The sequence below is a fragment of the Lupinus angustifolius genome, chromosome LG08 (assembly GCF_001865875.1).
Source record: "Lupinus angustifolius cultivar Tanjil chromosome LG08, LupAngTanjil_v1.0, whole genome shotgun sequence".
NCBI lineage: Eukaryota > Viridiplantae > Streptophyta > Magnoliopsida > Fabales > Fabaceae > Lupinus > Lupinus angustifolius.
In genome coordinates this window covers 11,754,426-11,777,509 of record NC_032016.1, presented here as the reverse complement: position 1 = coordinate 11,777,509, position 23,084 = coordinate 11,754,426, and the positions used below count along the sequence as shown (strand labels likewise).

The 23,084-nt window shown below is 30.8% G+C and overlaps 2 protein-coding genes across 2 annotated transcripts; one reads left to right on the top strand and one right to left on the bottom strand.

The window, feature by feature from the left end:
- On the top strand, positions 6,637–7,783 carry LOC109353668 (nicotianamine synthase 1-like). Its single transcript, XM_019596016.1, has one exon. It carries the CDS (start codon positions 6,730–6,732, stop codon positions 7,585–7,587), a length of 858 nt encoding a protein of 285 aa, XP_019451561.1. The 5' UTR covers positions 6,637–6,729; the 3' UTR covers positions 7,588–7,783.
- LOC109354068 (nicotianamine synthase-like) lies at positions 14,639–15,512 on the bottom strand. Its single transcript, XM_019596423.1, has one exon. It carries the CDS (start codon positions 15,506–15,508, stop codon positions 14,654–14,656), a length of 855 nt encoding a protein of 284 aa, XP_019451968.1. The 5' UTR covers positions 15,509–15,512; the 3' UTR covers positions 14,639–14,653.

Here is a 23,084-nt window from a genome sequence, read left to right as displayed (position 1 = left end):
CGGTCCAACATCACATGTTCTTGACCATCCTTTTTCATCGAAAGTTCGTTCATGATTTCCATCCATTTTAAACGTACGGTTTTTTAGTAAAACTACATATTCCGATTTAAGACATTCTTTGATAATCTTAACACTTTAAAGTAAGTTATTCAAAGTATCATTTGAGAGTTTTATGAGGCATTCATGTACTCATAAACTTTAAAATCCTTTTAGCAAAGATTTCTATTTTTCCAAAACACTTCCTAAAGGTTCCTTTGATTTCATCATCATCCCCTTTTGGCTAAAACAACCAAATACATTTAATAAAACATTATAACAACTCCATGAACACAAGTTGTTCATGGTTTCAACAAAATATTTTCATAAGTTCAAGAACATCACCATTTTCGGTTTTAAAGATAAAATGAGTTAGAAAGCGTTTTAGAAAATTTCAACGGTTGAATATGTTCTTGACATACTCATGAACAACATACTTAAATCTCATCAACATCCATTGGTTGAATGTTGAGAGATCAAGGATTGAAAGAAGAAGAAAATGAAGAAGAAAAGATGATGAAAGTAACTTTACCTTCTCTTGAAAATTTTGCAAATGAGAGAGTGTGAGAGTGAAGTGTGAAGTGTGAAGTATGGAGTGTTTAATGAGGTAAGGGAAATCAGATTTCCCTCTAGGAAATCATTACAAAATCTCCTAGGGTGGCTAATGATGAGCTCATGAGATATTTGAGAAAGTGATGTGAGATTTGCTTTATGGAAGTCAAATCTCACATCCCAATGCGAAATGATCACCTCGTGGACACGTGCGATAAACATGCCCGAGTATTATCGACCAATACTCGATCGGGTATTATAAATCGCCCGATCTTAATATTCGATTAGAATTTCGGATTTCGGAATTCCGAGTGAAAAATATTTAGAAAATAGGGATGAGTGTACTCAGGGTCTATATTGACTCGAAATGAAATTACAAAGCCAACGGCACAATCGGAATTTGATTCCGAGTTACGGAACTCAAAAACCACTTTTTGAGCCGTATCGGGTGAGATTCGGCCCTGACAGCGGTCTGAAACCAACTGTCTCCGAAAATCATGAAATTTTACCACCAAATTGGAATTAGAATTTCAAGACTAAAACTCAACTAGAGTTTCGTCTAATTCTTTACCGAAAATTTCTAGAAATTCATTTTCGAAAATACAATAAATAAAAATATTAATAAAATCTTATAATTTTTAATATCGTAAAATTCGCGGTGTTACAGGAAGTCATGCATGTGAAGGACAAGTTGGTCCCTAGTTGGCCAGCAGTTTGGCCAAACTAGAGCCAAGCACCATCAAGTGGGCATAATAGGTGTCAAGCGTGCCTAGAAAGGGGCTTAGCAGAATGACTCATTTCCTATATAAAGGGCCCTTCCCCTTTATTCCAAATTGTTCCTTTTTCACTTCAATACTATTGTAATACTTCTCATTCAGAGACACATTCAAGTACCTTAGGTATTGTATTTTTCCCTAGAACATTTGGAAGGAATAGGAGTTGGGAAAATGTAATCTTGGAGCTTGTTCTTGGATATACTCTTATAGCCAAAAACATCCATGTTGGGTGGCTAATCACTCTCACATTGGATCATAATGTAAGATTATTTAACTCAATGTATTCATTCTAATTTCTTTATGTAAGTTATGTGCTTTTATTTATTGATCCATTACATCTTCTCCTGATGCTTATTTTAGATTGATAACCTAAACTATGTTTTCAAAGATCCAAAAGTCTTTTGTTGGATGAATCAACAAATGATCTAATGCCAAGACATTGGATTATATCATTTGCCATATTAAAGCATCCAAAATAAGCAACTTGTTTTCAAGGCTATTTGTCATTAGGGAAACTGAAATGAGATATGACAGACTCATTTCACTGAATGCAAACCAATGAGGGGTAGTGTATTAAATAAGTTTTACAAATCATCTACCTTTCTCATGCTCGAGGAGGTTAGTTAAGAAATGATGTATGGTGGATTCAAGCACACAAAAATAACTTGTATAAGCAAATTATTTTGATATTGAAAAGTTAAGAAACTTTACTTCCATGTTTCCAAACATTATTCCACTCTTGAATTGTAAACAGTAGTTGTTACGTTCCCTGCACAAAACCTTTTCATGTATCTAAAAAAACCAATCGAACATATTTTCTTCTTGTCAATGATCTAAAACTAAAGCATGGTTAATATTTCTATGGCAATTCTTTGCAGATGGTAAAAAACATATACTATACTACAATTGAAACTTGAAATGGATTTAAGAGTTAATAAAGTAAATGATTTTTGTTAATTTTGTTTGTTGAAATCGAAACCAATTTCTACTCACATCTTGAATCATTTTTGTCTTTCAACACTTATCAAGTTACAAGATCTAGAAAGCTTGATTATAAATGTTCATCAAGGTATATGACCTAGAAAGTTTCTTTGTAAATATTCATCGAGGTACATGACCTAGATAGCTTCTTTGCAAATGTTCATCGAAGTACAAGATCCAAAATACATAAATTGCATGTCTTAGTATAGGACTAAGATAGCTTGATTTTAAATTTTTATTGAGGTACAAGACTGAAAAAACTTGTCTTGAAAAGCTCATCCGAATACACGACCCAAAATGTTTAAATTGTACGTTATGATATAGGATCTAGAAATCTTGATTTGTAAATGTTCATTGAGGTACATGACCTATAAAAGCTTGATTATAAATGTTCGTCGAGGTACATGACCCGAAAAGCTTGTTCGTAAATGCTCATTGATGTACAAGACTCGTAAACCTAGGAGTACAGTTCCGAAGAAAAGAGGATATAAAGGAAAAAATATGTGGCTTTTATCGCGCCCTGATTTTCGTTTGCGTAACTTAGGAAGAAATTGAACTCAATTTCAAACTCTCCCCAAAGAGTTAGAGTTGCCACTATATTGTTTTTGCGGTTAAAGCGTAAAAAACTTTTTTTATGCCCAAATTGGATAAATGGTCTTTAAACAATAGTTCTAAGCTTGAAAGTCAATTACAAATCAAATAAGATTTTAGTACCTTGCTCGTACTAGACAATACCCTTTCTATTTGCATGGACTAATAGTATCCTTAATTTATTTCTTAAAAATTAATAATAATAAAAATATATTTTATGTTTAATTTTTGTGACTAACAATTTTTTATCTTACTCGTACATATCTATAAATGCAATAAGAAATCAAAACTTTGTAGTTCTGGATTTGAAGAAGTTTGAGTGGGGTTGATTTGATTTTAGAAATTATTTACATGGATTGAAAAGGAGTTAATAGAGGAAGAGTAGTCATTAATTGTTAACAATCTTCTTACTTCAATAAATAGCAAAACCAGTACATGTGATCACAACTGTTTCTTGGCTTAAAGTAGAAAGCAAGATATGATACGAGTCGTAACTCATTATTAAATTCCCGAAAATAATTTTAAAATGTTATTTTTATTATTAAATAATTTCTGTTTTTAAGGAGAATTAATAGATGAAGAGTTAATATTGGTCGTTAATTAAAATATTTTTATTTTTTATTAAAGAAATTACAATAAAAAATAATTAATAGCATAAGATGGAATCAGAAAGATAAATATATAAAAATAAATAAGGGAGAAATGAAGAGAAAAAGATGACATAGAAAAATATTATACTAATCTTAAAGATAAAATAATTTTGCTAATTGTCTCTCTATTATGTTTTGCTACCTTTAGCATACTTTTCTTCTCCTTCTATATATTTTTATGGTTTCTGTCTATTGGTGTGCATCTATGTAAACATTTTGTCGTGTGTTCTTTTTCTTGCGACAAATCCCTTATTTAGAGTGAGAAATTACCACATTTTTAAAACTATATCCTCTCTTTCAAAGTTCAATTTTTTTTTTTAAAATTAAACTAGTAATCAATTGTTTTTTGTGTTGATTAGAAAATTCGAACTTGAAGATAATAATTACATAAGTAGTGATAATAATTATTTGAAATTAAAAGTAACGAGAAAACTCATTTTGAGCTAATACCTAGTGAACCTCTTTAATATTTTTATATTCTTATTTGAGGGAAAATGAAATTTGGGAGGAAAATAGTTTGAGATGGAATCCCCTAGTAATGAACCAACTAAGTGTTAAAACAAATCCCTATCATTTTTAAAAATAAAAAAAACGAAAATGGAGAATTTTAAATTCCTTGATATTTTAAAAATTTATATTATCATGATTAATTGAGCCCATAAATGCTCAGTTCAAATTTTTGTTATTTATTTATTTTACTAGTTTATTAAAAAAGAGTGGGGAAATTTGAAAATAGCTTCTTCTTTTTAAAAAAATATATATTGGATCGGAATTGGTATTTATATTTCAATGGAGTTGCTATCAAATTTAACTTGCTATATAAGTTGTCGCAGACTAATAGAAACCCTGCATGATGGTGACTCAATTTTGTTTTTTACTCTGAATTCATTGTTAAGTTGTGCTTATTTCTTTTTTTCATGTTTTCCAGAAGGAACTAAGTGATAATAGTTGCCAAATATGACCAATTACTGAGAGATATTTTCTTCCTCATATTTATCTTATAGCTTTCTTAATATGCTTCGTTCTTTTTTCCATCTCTTCTACAAGGAAATAAGTGATAATAGTTGCCAAATTTGACCAATTATATTGAAAGATACCTTCTACTTATCATATAGCATTCTTAAGAGGGAACACATTTGATCTGATGTCCCATATTTTATGTCATTCTATGTGTCATGGGCTTGTGATTGGTTAGAAAAATACTTAATAAAATTTTAACTTGGATATATTTTTTTTAATCAATCACAAGTTCATAACACATAGAATGGTACAAGTATGGGATAACATATGTGTACCCTTTTTAATGCTTTCTCATGGTAATCACCTAAGTAAGGTTCTCTGAGTCACAGAAAACTTATTGTATGTCCCATATCTGATATCCCTATGTTATAACTTTTTTTTTTATAAGCAAATTTGTATTAAAGAAATACAAGGGATATTAACCCAATACAAGATGAAAGAGCAAAGAAGAACTAAATAGATCATAAAGAAATATAAGTTATTGGATCATTATATCAATTAGTAAAAACAAGAGAGGTTGAAGCAACTTTTGATTGAAACCATAACCAAGATGGTTATAACTAACACACCTGAGTCGTAGATTTGGCATATTGTTCAGTGTAAATTCAATTATGTGACTCTCTTAACTGAGATATTTCTTAATAGTATGTGTTGGTCATTGAAAGTGAAATAAAACAAGTGTCACCTTATTAGGTACATGAAAAACTGGAGGATATTTATGTATTACTTAGAGTGTAAGGAATAGGGATTTTGTGATGGGAAGGATGAACTTGTGCATCTCGGAAGACCTGGACTTCACTAACGTTTGAGTTTAGGCTTTTGAGTCTTTTCAAATGACATCACTATTTTTTATAAAACATATATGTGAGTCCACATCACCAAGTTTTCACACCTAAGCACATATCTTACACATATTTTGAATGTTGGACATACATTACATGTCCTGCACACAGGATAGCATTTGCTCCACTTGTGCTTCACTTGTCATTTGATTTTTATAATAGAAGTCATTCGGATCATTGTTCTTCTGGTCATGTAGATTCTCGGACCTATAAATATAGTAGCTTTTCAACTCTTAGCAAATTGCACAAGTTGAAACGCAATTTTTCAACCTTTTATTTCTCGTTGTCTCTTTCAGTGTTTAAGCATTTTTGGCCTCCTCCAAATATCATACGTAGTGTTATTAGCCATATTTTTGGTATAATTCTAGAATGGTTCTTACAATGCATTGATGTAGGCTTTTTATTTGGGATCGTCATTGTTGACAGTCTGCTTATACATTTGTTTACAATAGAATGAAACATCCTAAAGAGACTGACTTAATCCATGACTCAACCAATAATTTTTTCGATGCCATTAATTATTTTCACAAGTTGTTTCTTACAATTTTAAGACATTTTACTTGGCCATGGTTACCAAAGAAATTATTGGTTTCTATTCTACGAGTTTTGACATCAATAAAGATTTTCGGTTTGAAGGACATCATTTCTAACGCTAACAAGTTTTGAATATTGATATCCATGTTGTTCCGGAGCAAGTTGAAAATCGCCCCCAATGATAAAATGACAATATAATTAGCCCTCGCGACTTATATGGTGATCCTTTTTTATTATTACAATGCGTATAAGAGTGTCAAGGCCATATTATTTGATTATTTCACCAAAAAAATATGTTGTGAAACACTACCTCAAGTATCATGTGACTAATGATTCGTCAATAGAGACTCGATCCCAACAAGTAAGCTGGGTTAATTTTCTACCAACCTTCATTACTATTTGGAGATGGTAATTAAGAATGAGTTTTGCTAACAAGTTGAAATTGTAAATAAAGTTGGAAAAGTAAAAACGTTAATTTTATTTCATTAAGTACATAATTTCTCCATGTTAACTTTGTACTCATGCAGTGTGAATTTAGTCGAGTTTAAAAAAATATTTTCAACCTGATGCGCGGTTTGATACGGTATAGTACCATTGATCTCCCCTTGAGGTGTAATCATCAAGTTTCCCCTATAAATAGGTGAGGTTTGTTATGCTTTCATGACCAGACAAATATCAAAGCTTCTACTTCTATTTTATTTTGCTAGCACTTTTGCTCTCGAACTTCTACCCAATTTCCTTTAATTAATGGATTCTATCCAAAGCTTAGACTTTTTCACCGAAATTTCACCTGAGATCTTCATAGACCAGATCATGAAACTTCATGCAAGAATTTCTAAGCTAGAATCTCCTAGGAATTCTGAGGAAGTTAACAACCTTTTGGGTAACCTAGCAAAATTGTGCTCCCTCCTTCCTTCAACCACTGACATTAAAGACTTTCCCGAAGAAGTGCTGAACATTCGTGAGAGCCTCAATAACTTTGCTAGCCAAGCTGAAGGGATTTTAGAGGTTGAATCCTCAACTCTCATTAGCCTCAAACCCAAACCCTTGGACAGTGTTACAGAATATCCTTACTATGCCAACTATGTTAGAATAGCACGCATGGAGAGCAAAATCCTCAAAGAAAATGGCATGGAAAATGCAAAGAAAGTAGCATTTGTGGGGTCAGGTGCAATGCCACTCTCTTCCATTCTAATGGCTACACATCACATGAAATCCACACACTTTGATAACTTTGATATTGATGAAAATGCAAATGAGGTGGCTCGCAGAATTGTTGCTTCAGATGCTGCACTTGAGAAACGGATGAAGTTTGAGACACAAGACATTATGGAAGTAAAAGAGAAGTTAGGGCAATATGATTGCATCATTTTGGCAGCACTTGTGGGTCTTAACAGAAAATCAAAAGTGAAGATTCTGGGACACATAAGAATGTATATGAAGGAAGGAGGTTTTTTGGTTGTGAGAAGTGCAAAAGGAGCTAGAACTTTCATATACCCTTCTGTTGAGGATGGTGACTTGGTTAATTTTGAACTACTTACAACCTTTCAACCCACACATGCTTTAGTTCACTCAGTTCTTCTTCGCAAGAAGACTAAAGCATAGTCTCAGAAATCACACAAGTTCCGATTCTACCTTTGCTTCCCATGCTATTCTTATATGGAATTATAGACGTGTCGATGCCAAGTCTTTATGTATTTGTGTGGTTTAATGTTTAGTGTGTCGTTTGTGTTAATAAATGACCAAATCAGTTGGTCTATCGGTTTTAGGTTTTAGAATCCCACGTTTTAGGATTTATTGTCAATGTGGTTGTTGTTGTATTTCATCTTTTTGGATGTGCATCGTGTAAGGCTATATGATCGCCATTATCTCTCATAATAATAAAGTGTGTTTTCCAGAGAGTATAACATCTATTTCTTAGATGTGTTTTGTAGTTGATTTTTGAAGATGAAGATAGAGAAATAGAAGGCATTAGAGTCATCAAATATATATTTTGATATTGCTCTAAAGCCTTCTGTCGCGAGCCGATTTTCGGTTATACGACTTTTCAGAGTCACCATTATATTTTTTTGCAGTTAAAATGTACAAAACTTATTTCAAACAGTATTTAAGATAAATGGTCTTTTGACTAAGAGTTTTGGGTTCAGGATAGATTATGGATGAAGAAATATATTAGTACCACATCCTCCTATGATAAAACAGTACCCTAGCTAATTTTTAAGATTAAATATATTTTTGATCTATTTTATTAAAAAAAATTTGTATGTGACATGAGTAAATCTTACTTCTATTTATCTCTATATGTAATTAAGACTACAAAGTCTTTAGTAAAACATTAATTGATTGGTTTGATTTAATTTTTTTGTTTGATAAATTAATAGTTATTTCAATATAGCAGAACTAATAATAAAGAGATGGTGTTGGTCGTAGATATTCTTCTTACTTTTGACAAGAATTTAAAGACAATGTGAACCATAATAGGACTATAAAAATTCCATTATATTCGTTTAATAATTAACAAAGAGATGGTGTTGTTCTTATCTTCTTCTCATTTTAGTTAAGAAGTTAGAGGCGGTACAAATCATAACCAAATTATAAAAATACCATTTAATTTAATTTATTTACTATAAAAAATTTGAGTTTAAGAAAGATGGTAATTATAATTATAAGAAAGTAATTAGTTCGATGATTAGATGGTGTGACTTCCCTTTGAAAATGGTGAATGGGATGATGGAAAATAGTAGAGTAGAAAGAAATACTAACCTGATATTTTTCCTTTTCAAAAACGTTTGATGTCATTCCTCCTTATAAATACCCAATTTTGACGGGGTAAGTAAAAATAATTAACAGGAAAAAGTAAAGGATACACAAAAAAGAAGAGAAAGGCAATAAGGGTACTTTAGGCTATTAGGATTAGGGTTGGAAACCCTAATCACCCTCTTTAGAAAAACAAATAAAAATGACTTTGCCCTACATGGGGACAACTTTCTACAATTTTGCTAATACTATAAATAGGGACTATTTGAGCTCCGTAGTCCATTAACGATCCTCTTCTACCTCAACACACGTCCAAAATAGGTTTTGGGTGTTTGAGTAATGTGAGTGTTTGAACCACTTTGGGTGTTGTTGGAAGTTGGTGGATTCTTGTCACAAGCACTTGTAGTTGGTTCGTGGTAAACATGTTCATCTCTCTCACTTCTAGTTATGTGTTATTTTACTTTTTTTTTTTGTTTCTTTCGGTTTATTTTTTTATTTCGTTTAGTAATATGAATAGTGTCATTCCTATTCTAGTTTAACACTATTTTTTGTATCCACTTGGTGTTGTGTATGTCCTGATATGTCTTTGTTTGGTGCTAGGTTTTGTATTATTGCTATTTGGGTTTAACACTACTCTATATGCTATTTGGCATTAGTAAGTGCATGTTGATGTTTGGTTATTATTAGTTTTTCTTTATCTCTTTCTTTTATTATTTTTATCCTTGTTTTTATTCTTTTAGTCCTTTTATTTATTATTATTTTTTTAATTATCATTTTTAATAAAAAAATATAAAATATAAGACTTCAGTTTTTTTTTAAAAGGTAAAAATGGGATAAGATTGCTTCACTAAAGAGTTAGTGCCAATTTTATATTGTTAAACATTTTCTAAAAATAATTTAAATGCAAGGTGATATAACAATAGTAAAGATCCAGTGTCTCGTCGTGCTACTTTATTTTGTTAATTTTATTAATAATAATTTAAAGAAATGTGTGGTAGCTCTACAAGAAGTAATATAGTGTCTTGACGTACTACTTTATATTGTTAATTTTTTTAATAATAATTTAAACGCAAGGTGAGGTAGCTCAACTAAAGAAGTATATCAACATACTATTTTATCTTGTTAAATTTATTTTTAATATTAATTTCAATGCAAAGGGAAGTAGCTTCACTAAATGTCTAGTGCCTTATCGCATTATGTTATCTTTTTAATTTTTTAATAATAATTTAAACACAAGGTGAGGCAGCTCTACTAAAGGTCTAACGTCTCGTCGCCCTATTAATTTTTTAAAAATAATTTAAACACAATTTGAGGTAGGTCCACTAAAGGGCTAATGTTTTATCACGCTACTTTATCTTATTTCTTTTTAACAGTAAGTTAAACAGACTATAATGTAGTTCTGTTAAAGGCTCAATGTCTCATCATGCTACTTTATCTTGTTAATTGTTTTAACACAAGGTGAGGTAGTTCCACTAAACGCCCAATGTCTTTTCGCACTATTTTATCTTTTTATTTTTTATAATAATGTGAACACAATATAAGGTAGCTCCTCTAAAGACATATTGTTTAATAAAAAAATTAAACATAATGTGAGATAGCTCTTCTAAAGGCCTAATACTTTGTTACATTAGTTAATCTTATTATTTTTAATAATAATTTAAATGCAATACAATAGGGGTTCAAATGTGTTGGTTTGTCTTTATCGAGAACTTTGTCGTGCAGCGATAATCAGTGATCAAAAAGAGATCAAAGGATGCCTATTACAACTTCAATCATGGGCATATGATCATATTTTAATCTTTGCACCAAGACTACAGGACCCAACTTTACCATCTTTACCATTCGGGTATATAATTATTTTAGTAAAAAATGTTTAATTCCAATATTTATTCAAATATATTTACTAACTTATATAAATAATAATAATAAGTGTTCATAACATTTGATCACGATCAACATTCCTGCATATATTGCTAATATCATATGCGCAATGTTCAACTGTCTGCGCCTGGATGAGGTACATATTTATTTTTTACTTCATTTTAAATTGTTTAGTAAAAATAGTAATTTTATAATTTGTATTGATTACATCAGAGTAAATCTCATTGTTAATTTTATCTACTAATTTACCATCAGAATAATTTGTATTTAAGCTTTTTCCTAGATTATATTCTTATATTATTAATGTGTGTTTGGTATAGCTCAAAAAATTAGATTATGATTATATTTGTTATGATTATAATATGTTATGATCTACTTGTGGTTAGTTATGTTCTTTATAAAAATGAAATATTTTTTGTGAAAAATTAAAAGAAATTAATGCTAATAAAAATAAAACATTAGAGTAGACAATAAAAATTTCAAGTCAAATGATATTTATTTATATTTCAACAAGTAGTGTTGCTGGAGCTTACTATAATAAAATGTAAAGCCCTTATTTTGTACAATTATTTGGAGAGAAGTTTTATAAATGATAAGAAAATATTAGCATAAATATTTAAAAATAGAAAATAACTTTTTTTTCTTTCTGTATATGATTGAAGTAGTGAATCAAAATTAAATACTTTAGATGGAAATATGCGAAATATATGTGAGACAAATATATCAACTTGTAAAAGTTTAATATATTATATGCTTTTAGTTAATTGTTTTTATATGATATGCCAATCTAACTTTCAAAAACATTTACCAAATATACATATCGAGAAGTTCTTACCGTAAGTTGGATAATCCTCTAATTGTCATATTTTCACCATTTCTAAAAATAAGAAGCACCGAAGCAATAAAGCAATAAATAATTCTTCATGCTCTCTTGAATATTTTTCATATTATATTTTATAATTGTTTGTAGTAATTTTTTATTAGTTTTTCTGGACCTCATATATGCACATTACTTTCCTAAGAAATATCAAGACATATGTTGATCACGTATGCTACTGATTTGTTTTGGAATTGTCGAATGAATCAATCAATTTGACATGAATCAATCAATTCCATAAGATCCTATGAAGTGTGAAACATTCCATAAAATAGACTTGTGTGACACTTTTTATTAAAATCGTGTATAGGGTACACGATTCTTGGGAAACAGTGTTTGCCCCACCAAACTCGTGTATGGGGTACACGAGATTAAATTTTCTCTCTCTTAATCTCGTGCACCCCATGCACGAGATCCCTTCCAATTTTTTTTTTCTTTTTTTTTCTTTGCCTTGGACTGGTGTTTTCGGTCCAGGATTTTTAAGAATTTTGTTCTGGTTTTTGAGTTGTATGAGTTATATCAAAATTATAGATTATTATTTGTATTATATTTTTTATTTTGTATGATGTAAACTAAGATTATTCATTCAGTTACATGTATCACTTTGAAACCTAAAATGGTGAAGGTTTTTTGGAATTTTAGATGAGTTTTTTGTTGCATGAGTTTTGTATAATTAGGGTTTTTGATTTATATTGTGAACTTGCTATGAGCAATCGGTCAAAAATGTCCCATCTACTCATGCAACAAAAACTATAATTTAGGTTTCAAAGTGATACATGTAACTGAATGAATAATCTTAGTTTACATCATACAAAATAAAAAATATAATACAAATAATAATCTATAATTTTGATATAACTCATACAACTCAAAAACCATAACAAAATTCTTAAAAACCATGGACTGGAAACACCGGTCCAAGGCAAAGAAAAAAAAGAAAAAAAAATTGGAAGGGATCTCGTGCATGGTGTGCACGAGATTAGGAGAGAGAAAATTTAATCTCGTGTACCCTATACACGAGTTTGGTGGGGCAAACACTGTTTCCCAAGAATCGTGTACCCTATACACGATTTTAATAAAAAGTATACTAGTTCCGTAATATTTTAAAAAGTTATACCAAAGTGGTAATAAGGCAGTCAAACTATACTAGAAATGTAACTTTTCCGACAAAAGTGAATGTGACTAACCGCATAAGTATCATTGTTGGATTCAAAAGTCGAATGATAGGGAAAACTATGAGGTTGATAGTCTTCCAAACATTGTCGCCACTTTGTACCACTACTCGAAGTATATGTAGTAATACTTATAAAGGACTAGAAGATACATCTCACAAGATGGAGCATACTATGTTGGAATAGTAACATTTTACTTTTTAGTAATTAATTTTTTTATTTAATTATATTATTTTTTTCATAATTTTGTATTTTTTCAGTACACTTTTACCAAAAATAATTTGTGATTAGAGTGCTCCTTCAACATGATTAGTAAATCCCATACAATCATTATCTAACGTCTTCTCATCTAGTCGTGAAATAATGAAAGAATTTGCTAATGTACACCCTATAGCATACTCTACCAACTATTTTCAAGTTCCTCTGACTCAACATTTTCATATGCTTAAAATTGAGTCTCCGCAATAAACTCAAATTGATACTCATTCTCTAGCACATATTTCATCAACTACTCCATAACAATAACCATATAATAGGTTCAGAAGTTTGTCACAATTTTATAATTATCCATTCACCCATTTGTCATCAAGTTATCAAATGTTCTACCTTCAATATTTGCTACTACTTCAAGTACATCATTATTGGCATACGATTCTCAATAGTATTATTGTCATACTATGTCGTCAATAAACATTTTTATTATACAACATATTGATGACGAGGTTGTGGTTGAGAATGTTAATGACGAAGATGAAGATGACGAGGAGTCACAATTGACAACACGTGATAGAGGAAGAATCTTGCAGCGGAATGAACAATAATTAAGAGTTCAACGGCCAAAAAGAAGAAAGTCGCCTCCATACAGCACTTCATCATATCGATGTCATTAGAATTATGGGATTTAATAAATTAGGATAATGTAATATTGTAATATTTTTAGATTTTTAATAGATGTGAAATGTATTGCATCAATATATAAAAGCTACACCAAACTATCAAAAAAAAGTTCTATGAAATAGAAAAAGTAAATATGCAAAAAAAAAAAAAAAGGAAAGTTGCCAACCAAGTTCCCAATTTATTAAGGTGAACAAAAAAGTTAAAACAAATACTCCATTCCCATAGTCGAGACTGGAGAGAGAATGAAAAAGATAAAAACTCCAACCATGTAGCTAAGTTTGATAGGGGAAAATAAAAATTCTAATGGGGTTTCCGATTTTGGAGAGTAAAAAAAACACTCCAATCTATTTGTCGATTTTGGGTTGAGAAATAAATAAAAAATTGAAAACTTTCACCTCGTTGCCGATTATGTAGAAGACATGGAAACTCCTACCCTATTTTCGATTATTGTGGGTCCAAGGGCAAAAGAAAACAGAGACTAAGTTATATGGTTGTCAAGTTCCTAAAAATACACCACTTCTATAAATATTTGAAAAGGTCTACCAAAACTATAATAAACCAGTCAAGGTACACCGACCATAAATTTGTACGGTATAATTTATCTTCTTAAGTTCACTCATTGTTTGACATGTGTATTACTTTTTCTTTTTATAATATATTTTAAAAACAAAAACGTCTAGAGAGAAGAAAAAATAAGATATATATCAAATAATAAGTTAATTTAAAGAGATAATTTATTTTTTAATGTAAGGAGATAGATACTTTATTATTCTCTCGTAAAAAAGGAGGCAAGTATTTGGATAATGACAGTTGGGAAATTTAGTCAAATTTTGTTGTATACTTTTTTTCTGCCATTAAGATTCCAATAGAATGGTCCACCTAACAAAATCTATGAATCATTGGTGTAGAAATATAGATAACTTCATTTGTAAGTTAGATTAAATAAGCATTCCCTGAGACCAAGTAATCCCAAGGTATAACAATCACGGCCAATCCAAGAAATTTTAATTAAACATAATAATGCAATAGAAACTACAAATCATTGATCATCTTAATGGTGGAAATACAACTTGTGTGATTTGTGAGACTATGTTTTAGTCTTCTTGCGAAGAACTGAATGGACCAAAGCATGTCTAGGTTGAAAGGTTGTAAGCAGTTCAAAATCAACAAAGTCACAATCCTCAACAGAAGGGTATATGAAAGTTCTAGCTCCTTTTGCACTTCTCACAACCAAAAGACCTTCCTCCTTCATATACATTCTTATGTGTCCCAGAATCTTCACTTTTTCTTCTCTGTTCATACCCACAAGTGCTGCCAAAAATATGCAATCATATTGCCCTAACTTCTCTTTTACTTCCATAATATCTTGTGTCTCAAACTTCATCCGTTTCTCAAGTGCAGCATCTGAAGCAATAATTCTACGAGCTACCTCATTTGCCTTATCATCAATATCAAAGTTATCAAAGTGTGTCGATTCCATGTGATGTGTAGCCATTAGAATGGAAGAGAGTGGCAATGCACCTGACCCCACAAAAGCTACCTTCTTTGCATTTTCCATGCCATTTTCTTTGAGGATTTTGCTCTCTATGCTTGCTATTCTAACATAGTTCGCATAGTAACAGTATTCTGTAAGATATTGCAAGGGTTTGGGTTTGTGGGCAATGAAAGTTGAGAATTCAAGCTCTATAAGCCTTTCAGCTTGGCTAACAAAGTTATTGAGGCTCTCACGAATGTTCAGCACCTCTTCAGGGAAGGCTTTGATGTCAATGGTTGAAGGAAGGAGGGTGCAAAAATTTGATAGGTTACCCAAAAGGCTTTTAACTTTCTCAGAATTGATAGGAGATTCTTGCTCAGAAATGCTTGCATGAAGTTTCATGATCTGGTCTTTGAAGATCTCTGCTGAAATTTCGGTGTCAAAGTAAAAGCTTTGGAAATAATACATTGATTAAAGGGAATTGGGTAGAAATTTGAGAGCAAAAACAAAGTACAAATACAAGCTTTAGTATTTGCCTATTTATAGGGAAAAGTTGATGGGGAAAGAGATTATTCCCATATCAAAAATCATTTCTCTCCTTGTTTCAAATTGTGAACAACATCAACATCAAGTAACATGAACGTAATATTGTGCTTGTGATACCATCATAAACATATCATGTTGCAATTATGGTGTAACGTCGAATAACAAAAATATAGTTGCACTCGGCCATAAGCAATTATATTTGGATCGAATCAGACCAAATCAAGTTCAAAACAAAATAAATTAATCACAAAAAACATGCACAACAATGGCTGCAATCACATTAATGATAATTGGAACCTTAACCATAATTTAAAACATTGTTATATGTACATTTAATTAATCTATGACAAACATAGTACACGAAATAAAGTCAAATAATAAATTAACAAGGTGTTAGTCTAGTGGTATAAAGTTCCACTAGCTCATAAAAAAAAACTAAAATGTCAAGAATTTGATTCTCATGAGAGATACTTGTTGGAAAAGCTAGTCACACATCCAAAAAAATTAGTTCCTTACCCGTAAGTGGATACCATTGTACTACAAAAAAAATTAAAATAAGGAAGGATAGGAATTATCTAGACAGAACAGGAGAAGACATGTGGTGGCCGGAACTGGTGGGGACAATGGTGACAGCGAACATGATGCAGGGATGCTGGAACAACAAATGGAGAAAGAAAAGGGTTACAGTGTGAACAAATTTTGTTTTATTTTCTTAACACTAATTTCAACTTCAGCTTTTGTTGAGAAATTAAATAAGAGAATATTGACCAAATTTAACAACCATATTGCAAGTATTCTTCAACTTCAAGGAAGTTGCTGTTAATTTTCTGGCATTCTTCTTTATTCAGAAAAAGGATGGTGGTATTTGAAAATGAGTTTTGCTAACATCATTACATTGAATTTTGGAAAACTATAAACGTTTATTTTATTAAATATACAATTTCTCAATCTTAAGTTTTCACTTTTGGCTTCCTTAACAGAAAATCTCCATCACTTTTATAAAATCAAGTGTTTTAGTACCCAATAAATATGCGTAATGATTGATTATATGTCAATTAAAGAGTGGTAAGCACAATTCATAAGGATAAAGTCAAATACCTATTAAATGATATTTTTTTGTTTTTTAAATTTAAATAATTATATATAAGTATTTAACTAATGCTTATGATTTTATAAAATTGTTAAACAAATTGTCAAACTTTGGACAATTCCGTAATTTCCATTGGTTCATAAGGATATTATGGTCTTTTTTTCCAATTAGTGGTATTATTTGTGATCCTTGTGGGAAATAAAGAGCATCTCGAACAATTTTCTATTAAAATTAATTTCCCTTTAATAATTTTATAGAAAAGTGCAACATTGTGTCAGATATTGTAATTAATAACGGTCATTTAACAGTATTTTCTTGAATGATACTATTAAAAATGAGGGCGGAAGAACATCAATAGTGCACATTAAAGCAAGCGCTGTCAATTTGGGTAGGTGGATACAACTTTAATAGCACAGTATTGAAAAAGCATTGTTGAACATCAGTGATGTTAGCGCTGACTTGAATGAGTTCTGTTTAATAGCATAATTTATACGAAGTGATGTTAATATACATCTGTTCAACAGCGCAGGATTAAAGAAGTATTGTTGTTGAATATGACATAGTAATAGCATTTTCTTAAATGTGCGTTGTTGCTTGTATACGAAGTTTTACATATCAGAAAAATTAATGGTGGAGTGTTTTATGTGTCTCTTCGTTTCTATGCAAATTCTTTGTTTTCATAGAAAAATAATTGGTTGCACATCTGTCAACGACGGCGATAACGATTCTTTTTCCATTTGAATCTATAAATGTTGTGGTTCACTCCATTGTCTCTTTCATTGTCTCCTTTTATAATTAGTCATGGCACCCAAGGAGAAGAAAATAGGAGGAAGAAAACACAAAGAAACCGAAAAGAGAGCAATACAAGGCACAAAGAAAAATGGGAGTTTTGTTAAAAAGAATAGAAAAAAGGATATTCCTACAAAAGAATGTGTATATCAATTTTGCAATAATCTTTAATTTCTATGTTTAATTTCATACAACAAAGATTTGAATATAATATTACAATAGTAAACTCTAATTTTTTAATTTTTGTTTTGTCAGCAATTCTTAACGGCTACAAGAGACGATGACCTGGACTATATAGAATTTCTTAATTCTATTATGCACTTAGGGGATGATTTCTTCGACTGATCAGAGGCGCTTTGAAGAAACTATTTTGTTAATTTATTTTTTGTTGTCTTTCTTTTTTTTATTTCTAATGAACATTTTACTTTGGCAACAATTAATGTATTTTGTCAACAACGAACTTTGGCATTTTCTATGAAGAATGAACAATTATTTTAGATGTTAATTTCTATTTTGTTGTTATTTATTTGGGTGGTGTATTTTGGCAGTTACATATTAATAAACAAATTAATAATACTTAATGTTTAATATCTTGGCAACATTGTATTTTGCGGCACCGTTCAATAACCAAAATTAACATTGAATTCTGGCAATTAGTGTTGATATAATATGTTAATTTAACACACAACTTCAAGAAATCGTTGTTAATTTAAATTCATTAACAACGCAAATTTAAGAAAACGTTATTAATATGGATGTTGAAATAAGCGCTAGCTTGAATGAGTTCAATTTAACAGCGAATAGTTAAGATAACAATGTTAATTAGAATCTATTCAACAGCGCAAGTTTAAGGAAATTTGGATGTTGAATTAAGCGTTGACTTGAATGAGTTCGGTTTAACAGCACATATTTAAGATAGCGATGTTAATTAAAATATATTCAACAGCGCATAATCAAGGAAGCGATTTTGATGTATTATGAATATGAGTTGTCAAAAGTTGGATTCACTCTGGATATTTAACAGTGCTTTCTCACACAATTGTTGTGGAAGATGTAATATCAACAGCGCATCACTTAATATGCGCTATTGAAGATTGTTGAATGATTACTACATTTTAAATATCTAAAAGTTGATTCAATTCCCTCTACGCTCTCAAACTTAATCAAACAGAAAACCTCATACTCTAAGAAATCCTAAACAACTCCATCAATGGCTTTCCAAAGTAGTGATCATGGTTCTCAAAGTGATCATCATGGTTCTCACAGTGGTGACAAAGCTACACCAACTCCACAAGACAAGAAAATCATTGTTCATAAACGAACTCCACATGGAATGACTTTCATGAAGAATGTCATTTGTGCAAGAAGTAAGGAAGTGAAGATAGAAGTTCAATGGAATTCAAAAGGCCAACCATTAAACTCGAAGGGTGGATTCACATTGGTTAGCTACATTAGGGTCGTGGTTAGGCAAAATGTGTCGATAACATTCAGCAAATGGACTGATGCTAGGTTGAATAATGTGAAGGAACATATCTGGAATGAAATAACACAGTAAGTTTCTATATATATTTAGGCATTAAGGTCGTGGTTAGGCAGTGTTTGTGTTTTTGTGTTTTCATGCAATGTACGTATATGTGTTTACATGTAATGTCTGTGTATATGTTTGCATGCAATATAATGTATATGTGTTTTTATGCAATGTATATGTATTTTTTGTGTATTCATGCAATGTATATGTATTTTTTGTGTACTCATGCAATGTATGTGTTTTCATGCAATTTATATGTATTTATGTGTTTTAATTTCAGTCAACTTTTGATGTTGGTGAGGAGCATAAGGATTATATCCTTAAACCTTCCTGCAAGACTCTCCAAAAATTCAGAACTAATATCGGAAAATGTATCAGTGATGTTGATACCAAAGAAGTATGCAAATGTCATTGAAGATGAGAATTGGAAGGCTTTTGTCACTACACGTACACAAGACGAGTCTTTCTTGGTAAAATCATCTTCTTTGTATTGATTTTATTCTTATATATGATTTTGAATATACATATATATGATTGTTGATGTTAATGTTGTTTGTTTTTGCAGAAAGTGAGTCATGAAAACCACAAGAGGACATCTAAACTTTTGTATCCATACAAAGCTTCTCGAGCGGGATATAGAGAAATTAAGGAAAAAAATTGTAAGTATTGTTAATTTGTAAGTACATTATTGGTTACGTTTTGTATCCATATATTTAATTACATTATTATTGGTTATATTTTAGCAGGGAAAATAAAAGTTATACACCTTTGACTGTACATGGAGTAGAACTCGATGTTCTATAGGTAGATGCCTATAAAAACAAGTATGGTGTCATCAATAATGAACAAGTTCAAGAAGCGACAAACCATGTTGTAGGTGCTCGTTTTTTAATTCTACTTAATTTCCATACTTTGTTTATCAAAATGTCATTAATTAACATTATGTTTTTTCTTGATTTGTCAAGTTGCCCTAAAAGAAAAGGAGACGCAACCGGATAGTTGCATTATACTTGATAAGGCAGTATGACTGCCTCAGTACCTTGGCCATATCCGGGTGTAGGATTTGGGGTTAGCCATCAAACGTTGGTACCCATCCAAAACATACAACCAAAGCCCAAATGAGTCAAGTTCAAAATCAATTGGATAGCCTCATGCAACGATTCAATGACTTTGAGCAATCAATTAAGGTGAAGGAAGTTGAGTGGCAACGTCTAGCTAATACTGTTGGCGTTATTCCATCAACCATCAATGAGAGTTGCACACATGCTCCTTATATTATTCTCATTTCTAAGGTAATTTAGTTAACTTATTCTAATTTATTTGTCATTTAATTTAATTTATAGTTGTAAACTAATTATATGTTTTAACTAACATATAGGGAATCAGTCTTTGCAAACTTTTTTGGATATCTCATCTAGCCGAGTGGTGGTTGTTGGGAAAGTGCACAACTCGGTCGATGTTATGTTGCATAATGCAAGTATCCCACACCATCATGTGAAGGTCTCGATTGATTTTGCAATTGATGATGATGTATTGCTGCCAATTCCTCTTCATGAGGATATCTTCACAGTTTGAGGGGTTAAAGGAACTTTTGTGGCTTGGCTAATAGACCATGTACAAGTAGTTCCTTCTAAGGTATGATTTTCATCTTTTGTTCACTTATATTATATATAATGATCTATAATTGATATGTTTTATATTGAATATTTCAGGAAAATATACACTTCACCCCTAGTAGCAACCCAAAGACTAAGCCATCTATGAGAGATGTGAGTTCGATGCCATCTACGGAGGATGTGAGCTCGAAGCCATCTACGAGGGATGTGAGCTCGAAGCCATCTACGAGGGATGTGAGCTCCAAGAAGACTATCAATTATTGTTCTCAAATGTTTGAGCATATACAGAAGTTAGGAGATAATATAATGATTATATTATTTCCCAAGGAAGTCTTCGAAAATAATGTTCATGGATACATTAGCTTCAATGACGTCCAGGATGTGCATAAACATGAATGGATAAGTGCAATTACTATATGTGTATATATTAGGTACTTGCATGAAATTTTTGGCTTGAAAGATAAGAAGAAGGTGATGTTCATATCCCCACATGTTACCACTTTGGTGTCGAGTGGCAATGACAAAGTGAAATTTGGGAAACAGACAAAACAAACTGTAGATACTCTCCTCATTTATAAAGGAGTAACAGATTTATTTCTTGCACTTTTTAATATCGGTGGACATTTTTAATTGTCTTTTATATTTTTGTCTTTAGTATATTTATTGTGCTTAACATTTTCTAACCATGTGCATATGTTTTGTTAGGGGATATTGGCTTTTGGTTGCCATTAATCGGGTCGAGGAAGAAATATACTACTTTGACTCATAGTGATCTGAACAAGTACATCGATATGAGCAAATGTTTACTAAGTAAGTGGACTACTCATTTAAACTTTTAGTTACACTTTTACTTTCCTAGTTGTTTAGTAATTAAATACATTTATATTGTTTAGGGTGTTGAATATTTATAGAGACTGTATTTGTTCTAGAAAATCACAACAAAAATTCAAATACAATCATATAAAGGTATTGGCATAAATCATCTCAAACAATTATGTGTCGTATATTCATATTTAAATAAAGGTTATATTTATATGTTTACATGATTTTAATTGTAGACCCCCTACCAAACAAACAAGCTAGATTGCAGCAATTACGTGTTGAACTACATGAAGTAGATTTTCTGAAATCAATGTATAGCATAGGTCTAGTAGATTTTTACACATATTGTAGTTTAGAAATTCAATTAATGTTCAATATAATGTATATATTTTGGTGTATGTAATATATGTATCTGTAATAGTACAGTGTAATTAATGTTCAATATATAAATTCAGTTGATATTCATTTGTGTTCATATAGTTGTCATTTGGTGTTTCTATATGCATTCAGGTTGTTGTTCTATTCTATTTCTAATTGTTCAATATGCATTAGGTTATTTTCTATTGTGTGCTTAACTGTGTAAAATTAGGAATTATGGTCTTTAATAGCGAATTCTTCACAAAGCTTTGTTGAATACTTATCTCTCAAGTTATATTATTTTATCTAGCGCATTATGGAAGAAGCACTATTGATTTGATCAACACTTAAGCATGTCCACTAGATGCACTATCACGTTTTCATTAATTGTCATTATTTCCTTTATTATTAAATCTAATCTAAATTGTTTAAATGTTATTTATTGTCATTATTAATTATTCTATATATTTAATTAATTGTTATTAATCGAATAACATGATGTCATTATTAATTTGAATTTCAATAAAACAAATTGATTATTAAAAAAAGTTAATATATCTTCTAGAGCGTTTCCTTCAAAGTTTCACTGTGGAATACGTACCTATATTATATTTGAATGTGAAGTCTTCCATAGCGCTTTTTGTAGGTGACGTTGTTGATTAGGTATCATTTACAGCGCTATCTTCATTAAGCATTGTTGAAGATACTAATAGACCCTAGAAAATTAAAATGTTCTCGCATTCTCACGCATTGAGCAATCCCAACACTCATTTACACAGCAGCGGAACTCAGTTACTCTCAAAATCGACCTCGAAAGTCATTGAACCTCATCATCATCATTCAACACCGAAAATCAACCTCGAAAATCATTCACTCATTCAACACGAAAATCCTTCACTCGCTCAACTGAAAATCAACCTCCAAAATCATTCAATCATTCAATATCGAATTGAAAGTGAGTTTTCCTTATAAATATTTGTCTTTTTAATTAAATTATATTTAGCTTGTATTGAGTTATAAATATTTTCCTTATAAATGAGTGAAAGTGATTTCACTCATTTAGCTTGTATTGAGTTAGAGTTTCCGACCTCTTTCACTTATTACAGGTTCCCCCATTTTTAATTACATAATAATGTATTTGCTCTGTTTAGTGAGTTTAACTCCAAGCTTTAGGGATTTATGCTCATTATAATTTTTTTGTTAATTCTTTTATAGAAAATGGATAGAAAATGGACGAGTGTCAATCGATTGATGAAGGAGTGTGAGGAAGGAGTTAAATCCTTTGTTAGGTTTGCA

Excerpts from the sequence above, each read along its gene's own strand:
- LOC109353668 (XM_019596016.1), top strand. The coding sequence starts at position 6,730 with ATGGATTCTATCCAAAGCTTAGACTTTTTCACCGAAATTTCACCTGAG.
- LOC109354068 (XM_019596423.1), bottom strand. The coding sequence starts at position 15,508 with ATGTATTATTTCCAAAGCTTTTACTTTGACACCGAAATTTCAGCAGAG.